At 45.2% G+C, this 7,840-nt stretch overlaps 1 protein-coding gene across 1 annotated transcript in view; it reads right to left on the bottom strand.

Annotated features, from left to right (window-relative positions):
* Positions 1-4,896, bottom strand: part of LOC103465695 (uncharacterized) — a 42,324-nt gene extending 37,428 nt beyond the window's left edge. Inside the window, exons 1-2 of the mRNA XM_081607743.1 lie at positions 4,872-4,896; positions 2,781-2,808 (exon numbers count right to left, since the gene is read on the bottom strand). Coding sequence (XP_081463869.1) covers positions 2,781-2,808; positions 4,872-4,881 — 38 coding nt within the window. The 5' untranslated portion in view covers positions 4,882-4,896. The remainder of the gene's footprint in view (positions 1-2,780; positions 2,809-4,871) is intronic.
* Positions 4,897-7,840: the final 2,944 nt, after the last annotated feature.

Raw genomic sequence — 7,840 nt, 5'->3', positions numbered from 1 at the left:
TGCAGTCCAACGCAACAGTTACTGAAGAAGAAAACATTTTTTTTTTAAATGTACAGCACAATGTAGAAAACAGCGCGTCCCAGAACATCACATTCAAGAAATGAAAGAGAAGAGTTCACCGCGACCATGAACCACTTTTTTTTCCTCTCTCACGCTCACGCACTCGCACTCACGCGCACGCACAGTTCCAATCGACTCTAATAGGTTTTCTTCTTCTTCGATGTTGTTTTAAAGTTTTTTCATACAAAGAAACAGGAACTTACCTCTATATTACTTTACTTTCCTCCACCCCTCCTTCCCCCACCAGTAACAGTTCCATTAGTTTGAGTTTTGTTGTTGTTGTTTTGTTTTCTTTGTTGTTTTTTGTCACATGCAGCTGCAAAACGTTCATCCTGGCTCTTCAGCTACTCACTAAACTGCCATCAAGTACGGGGAAGTTGGGTGGAGGCCGGGTCACGATCCGGACCGGACCCTCCTTCCCACCCTACCCTACCCCTCACACACACCTCATTTTCCCCCAACGAAACTCCCCTAGCTTCTCTCTCTCTCTCTCTCTCTCTCTCTCTCTCTCTCTCTCTCTCTCTCTCTCTCTCTCTCTCTCTCTCTCTCTCTCTCTCTCTCCACTGATGAAACTTGTCTGCATTCAGACCGCCAGCATGCCAACAAGCAGAGCGACGTTCTCCAAAAAAAAAAAAAACAGCTTTGTGTGCTGATGGGAGGATACAGGGAGGTTGAAGGGGAAACTACTTCACGCAAAAGCCCACCCAGCACCTATCTAAGACCCCTTACACTTTTTCGCTCTCGCCCCTCCTCCTCCCCTTACCCCCAGCCCATAACAACACCACACCCTCTCCCCCCTCCCCGTGAGTATATCCCCCCCCACCCACCTCTGTTTTGTTTTTGTATATATTTTTCTTGCTTCTCTTTTTTTCTTCCTTTCTTTTTTTTCTTTTTTTTATTGGGTGGTCTTTTTTTATTTGCAGCTCAGTCAGTCACGACTCTTCCCCCTACCGTCGGCGCTGCACAGTGACTGCCTCTCCTGACGCAGCCAACGCGCACATGACTCACTTTGGCAGTCACGACTCGGGAATCCGCGTTGTTTCCACTGAAATTACACGCTCGGTGTTGCATTACTGCGCGAGGGCTCGACATGGGCGCGTTTTACGCCACGAAAGGATAAAAGAGATTGTGTCTTTTTCCTGTTATTTTTCTTTCTTTGCTGTGTGTGTGTGTGTGTGTTGTTTTTTTAAGAGGTGGAGCGATGTATCGTAAATGTCGCCCGAAGACGGATTTTTTAAATTTTTATTTTTGCATAAAAAAGGCGTTTGTTACGGTTTTTCTCTCTCCCCCTCGTCCCCCTTCTATCCTTCTTTGTTGTACGGAAGCCTCGAAGTTCGCAATGCTGAGAAATTTGTCTCGTTCTGATTGTCAGGGCAGCGTGCTGTCCGCTGCTGTCCCTGCCGGGCTCGCAGAGCCACGCAGACAGTCGCCATAGCGCCTCCACCACGTAAAAAAAAGGGGGGTGGGGGGGCGATCCCTTTCTCCTTTTCCCTTCCCTCTGTCTGAGAGGCTAGAGGCCACGGTGCCAGGCAGTTGCTGCTTCATCTCCCACTCGTGTTCGCCGTCCGCTCGCCGGGAAGCAAAAGATAATAAAGAACTGCAAACACGGCTAAAAATGAAAACGCTGAAGGATTGAGGGGTGGTGGTGGTGGTGGTGGGGGGGGGGGGGCAGTCGGGGTAATCAGGTGTTTTCTATGCGGATCCAAATTTTCCTGATGCCTCTTCGTCTTCTCTCTTTCTTTCTTTAATCCCTCCGGCTTCGATTCAAAGTTTTACGTTAGACAAAAGCCCTGCTACAGTTTGTCTGTTTGTCTCCAGCCATTGACTGCCAGCAAGTTTTATCTTAAGAAAAAAAAAACAAAAAAAAAAACGAGAAATCACTCAAAGTGGAGAAAACAAACACACCCAAGCAGTGCCCCAAAAACAACACCAGCTAAACTCCAGAGTATTCACGCACACACACACAGAACACACAGACACACACACACACACACACACACACACACACATATATATATATATATATATATATATATATATATATATACACACACACAATATAAAAAGACACACGTACACACGCATGCACAGCAACAGCCCACTACTGCCACTTGGTGTAGTTTCAGCACCACTGCTGCTTGGACAGCTCCCGGGTTTCCCCATGCGGTGCGCCCAGCTCTCTGCAGCAGCAGCAGCTCCCTTCTCTCCTCTCCTTTTCTTCCAGCGGCTTTTCTGTGAACACGATTCTTCTTTTGGACGTTAAGGGTAAAATAAAAAAATAAAATAAAGCAAGAAACCGATGGGAAAGTCGTCCGTAAGGCGCTAATCAGAGCAGGGTTTCCCCCCTTCGCTTTCGCGGTTAAGCACAGAAATGGGAGGGAGGAGAAATAAACGCGTAATAGAGACTCAACAGCGCCAACAAACAAAGAGACTTTTTTTCCCTGCTCGAGCTTATTTACTGAAAAATGGGGAGATTCCTGCTCCGCAGGAAGAGCTGTGTTTCCCAAAAAAAAAATAAAAAATCCTCCGAATGACTTGGAGTCAAGTACGAGGCAGAGCAGAAGGAAGAGAAGCATGCACACACACACACACATATATATATAAATATGACAATGTGTGCATTTATATATAAATACACACACACACACACACACACACACACACATACAGAGACATAGAAGTACATGAGGATCAACATTGCGTGTGCAGATGTCTCTCACCGTGAGTGTGGCCCGTCCTCTCTCAAAGCTGCAAAGAAAATGAGGGAGATGCACAGAGAGACATTGAGTTTGTTTTAGTGGAAACAGAGAAACGCAACAGATTAACACTCTGACACGCACACACACACGCACACAAACACACACAAACACTTGTTTTCAAATAAGCTTACAGTGGCACGTCCAAGTTGGATCGCCTCCTTTCTTTCTTTGTTTTTTTCTCTTTTTTTTTCTTTACAAAAGTGAAACCCGTCTGTCTATTTCTGGCGCACGATCAAAACTATGATGCTATTTTTAGCAGTGCAAAAAAAAAAAAAAAAAAAGTGGGGGGTGGGGGGAAGCGTACACTCACGAGTGCATGGCTTGGGATCTTTACGTGAAGTGCATCATGTCTCTTTTTTTTTTGGCTGTCTGTTTCTCCAACTCTACTCAAGAGCGTTCTCCATTCGTTGCGCCAAATAAATAAAATAAAAATAAATAAATAAATAAGTCAGTTTTGATCCTTTCATCGTCACTTTACTTCCTAACAACTACACTGTGAACACATCGGCTACATCTGATGTCTTGTCGCCCTCTTCAGAAGCTTCTGGTTCCGGTGTTACTTCAGCTCACCGAAACTCCTGACCGCCAAATCTGTCCAAGTAGTGATGGACGCGGACCGCCCGGCGCCGCCTGCAGGGATTTTCTTTCTTTCTCTTTCTTTCCTTCTTTTTTCTCTAGTTGACGGAGCACTGTAAATTTGAGTAATTACGCTTTGCTGACGAGAAGAGAGAGCAGGAGGGGTGGTGGTGGTGGGGGGAAATAAATAAATAAATAAAAAGCCATTTTATGTTGAAGGGCTGCGTCAGGCATTGACGTCACGTTTAGATTCTCTCACTTTCCAGCCCGTAAAGCGTGATTAAAGACTGCCTCTCTGCGCGCGCCTCTGTCCAAACTGTGCTATGGAAGAAGAAGAAAAAGAAGAAGAAAAAAAAGAAGGGAAAAAAATAGAAAAGGAATGAATGAGTTTTAAGACGGGCTAATGCGGCGTGGACTCGTTGGAAACTGGATTTTATTTATTTATTATATTTTTTTTGCAGCAGGTTATCTCCAGGTAAAATCCCTCCTCTAAGGCTGGAGCATCTGGGTTTCCTCTTCCTCTCCTCCTCCTCCTCCTCCTCTCTCTCTCTCTCTCTCTCTCTCTCTCTCTCTCTCTCTCCCCTCCTGCCGTTTCTCTATATATCCCAAGTGTTGGTGCTGTTTTGGTCCGGGAGAATTTATATCCCACCATCCAGTACATTTTGGCGGGCGCACACACACACACACACGCACACACACACACACACACACACACACACACACACACACACACACACACACACACACACACACACACACACACACACACACACAAAGAAGAGCAACGGCGAGCTGAGCCAGCTGTATAGCCCACGCAGTCAGACCCTGTAGCTTTATACCCACGGATCGCAGCGCAAAGGCGGCAACAAAACAAATAAACTTCCGTCCGCCGCTTGTTCTGTCTATCACCTTCCACACACCGACTCTGCTCTGTCCGTCTGCACTTACACACCGCGTTGACACGAACGTGATGGGACGGGGTGGGCTGTGGGTGGGGGTAAGGAGAAGGAGGGGAGGAGAGAGGAGGAGGGGGAGGGGGGTATTAAAAGTGGCGTTTAATATCCACTGAGTGAAAGCCTGGAAAAAAGTCGGATCTGAGAAAGGAAAAGGGCTGCGCCCGTCGCATCTGTTTTGTGCTATTTTTATCCTTGCCTGTAGGCCAACTGTATATCCGTGACTGCTGGCGCGTGCGTGTATGTATGGGGACACATTCAGAGCACGTTCATGATAACAGTATGATAGATAGATAGATAGATAGATAGATAGATAGATAGATAGATAGATAGATAGATAGATAGATAGATAGATAGATAGATAGATAGATAGATAGATAGATAGATAGATAGATAGATAGATAGATAGATAGATAGATAGATAGATAGATAGATAGATAGATAGATAGATAGATAGATAGATAGATAGATAGATAGATAGATAGATAGATAGATAGACAATAACAACAAATGATAGACGTACGTGTGAACATGGTTCTTGTATTTATCAAGATGATTCTGTCGAGCATCACTGCAACCAGTTTGGAAGTCCAGCAGAGGTTCCACGGTGTAGTGTGCCTAGAACGCCACTAGAAGTCGACAAAATCCGCGCCGCAGCACTTCCTCATCCCAAACCCATCCCACCGGCGAGATAAAGCAAAGATCAAACCACATCATGCCCTCTGGACTACAGCAAGTTTCTGGTCAAAGCTTCTCCCAATCTCGATGTGACTTAATCTCACCGATGTTGCCACACTCTAAACTACTCCCCCCCTTCCCCCCCCTCTCACTCCCTCCTCTATTATTCTTGTTCAATATGCAAAACGCCTATGTCGATGAAAAAAAAAAGATTCGATTCGGGTACGAAATGGGGTTTAGGCTGCGGGACGTTTCGTGCCGACCTTGTGTCAATTCGTAAACGGGGGACGTCCGGTTCCGGGTCTGACAACCGATGATTTAAAGTCATTTCCTAAATTGCTGCTAGAAAAAAAAAATTGGGTTTTATGGCTGTAATGAAAGTCATCTAGTAGCAGGAGTTCAATACGGAGCTATTTTGGTGTAACAAAGAGTCCATCACGTTTCAGAAAAAACTTACCGGCCCCAAAAAAACAAGTCCGAATCAAAAACTAAACGAGCAAGCATGGTGTCATAAAAGCGCTTCTCAGAAATGGACACAATCAAAGTAAATAATATGTTCAACTTGACGGTTTTCTGATGATTTCTCAGAATAATTAATGGGTTGGGAATGTAACCATAATGCAAAATGAGCTGCAATCGTTTAAGTACCTGTTGAAAACCTAACTGCAGCTTCCCAGCGTCTGAAACAGATCGTGATGTTCCCGCATGTCCAAGGAGACAACATCAAGTCAGAGTTGGGCTTTCACATTTTGTTCGAGCTGCACAGAGCCAATGAAAAATTAATTTCAAACCCCTAACTTTTTTTTTGTTTGTTTGTTTTTTCCAAACAAATGGTGGTAACGTCAAAGTGCAGCATGTATTCTGGTTATTTTTAAAGTTAACGTCACGAGAGAAAAAAATAAACAATAGATGGTCCACACACTCTTCACCAAGTTAAAATATAATAAAAGTAGTAATTACAATAGATAAACAGCACTTTTCTTTTAACAGTCATAAAAAAACACACACATTGGTAGCGTTGGAGTTGCTCAGCGTCTTGACCGAGGATAGTTTAGCACCTGTTGAGGCTCGGTGGGGGAATCGAACCTACCATTGTGAGATGATCTGAGGTAGAGCACCCGGTGATGAAAACCGATAAAAAAATACAAATAAAAAATCACCCAGCTGTTCAAACCGTTTGAAAACATCGATCATCGGGACATTAAAGCGGCCACAGACAAGAGAAAACCACGAGGTTCCCTAAGAAGAGCCGGAGGGTACGTGGTGGGAGCTGTCCTTGGTGCTGAACAGCTTGTTCAAGGACCATTCAGGTGTGTGTGTGTGTGTGTGTGTGTGTGTGTGTGTGTGTGTGTGTGTGTGTGTGTGTGTGTGTGTGTGTGTGTGTGTGTGTGTGTGTGAGTGCGTGCGTGCGTGCGTGCGTGCGTGTTTCAGCGAACATCTCCATAAGGCAAATGACTTTCAATATGAAAAAAATCAACGAATGTAACCCGTTCCAATCTACAATGGAGAAATAAGAACATTGGTACCACATGCAACTGAAGAAACAAAGTCATGACAGATGGACCTTGGATAAGGTTCCCCCCTCAGTCAATATGAATTCATTCACTAGAGGCTTCACCACAGAGTAGTGCAGTTAAAAGCAGAGGAAAGCCAACACACGGATATTACAGATTACAATATATATATTTTAGCATCCACAAGCAAAAAATCCCAACAGAACACGATCTCAGTGAAGTGTTTACATCATAATCGGGTCAGAAGTCGAAGTTAGAACATCAACGTGCAACCCCTGAGGGGTCTACCGTGATCATCCCGAAGACGAACTCAAAACAAATGCAAATGTTTCGACTAGTTCATGCTTTAACGTAACATTTCCCCCTTTCTGCTTTACAAAAAAAACACACAAAAAAACTGGACCAAAAACCTCCTTGGAAACGACGAGCTGATCTGTAGTTAGGGTGGAATTCCCCGCTACTCTACTCCAGATCACCAGAGTACTGACACATTAATCTTCAGATCATCCGCAAAAAAAAAAAAAAGTGCGAAAATATCGACTCTTACTGCAAACTTCCCACCTACTGGCACCATAAACGAAGGCACTTACCTTTCAGATTTAGATTATTTTTTGTTTTGTTTTGTTTTATTTCTATAAATAAAATGATGTTTGCAGGCTGACACCGACAGAAGCAAGGCAAAGCGGGATCGCCCCACAGTCTCTCTCTCTCTCTCTCTCTCTCTCTCTCTCTCTCTCTCTCCCTCTCTCTCCCTCTCTCTACCCCCCTGCGTCAGGATGTGCGTCGTCTCCCTGTTCTTTGGTAAACTGACATATTTGTGGTTGCCATTTATGATTCAAGGAGCCTGCTCGAATGAGGGGTGGGTTTTTGTTTTGTTTTTGGTTTTGTTTTTTGCTTGGGAGGGGCGGCTACGGGGTCTGGGAGTTGAAAGGTGGCGGTGGTTGGTGGTCGGAGAAACGGAAAAAGTAGGGAAACACAAATGGAACCCAGCGGATGGCGAGGTCCCGCCAAATCAGGGGGATGGGGTGGGGTGGGGGGGTGGGGGGGTGAGGGGGCTTTACGCATGCGGAGAGACGCACACGATTCATCTCGCAATGTAAAAGCTCGGTCTTGGACTCGCCGTTTTTTTTTCTCCCTCTCTCTCTTTCTTTGTGTATATTGTGTTTGTGTGTGTGCGCGTGTGTGTGTGCGTGCGTGCGTGCGTGCGTGCGTGCGTGCGTGTGTGTGTGTGCGTGCGTGTGTGTGTGTGTCTTCCAGACAGAGACGGAAAGCATCAATGGAGAGGGGGGAGCAGCGCGAC

Source organism: Poecilia reticulata, chromosome 6 (genome assembly GCF_904066995.2).
Source record: "Poecilia reticulata chromosome 6, P_reticulata-male-v2, whole genome shotgun sequence".
NCBI classification, from domain to species: Eukaryota; Metazoa; Chordata; class Actinopteri; order Cyprinodontiformes; family Poeciliidae; genus Poecilia; species Poecilia reticulata.
The sequence above is the reverse complement of the archived record's forward strand: the minus strand, read 5'-3'. Positions and strand labels throughout refer to the sequence as shown.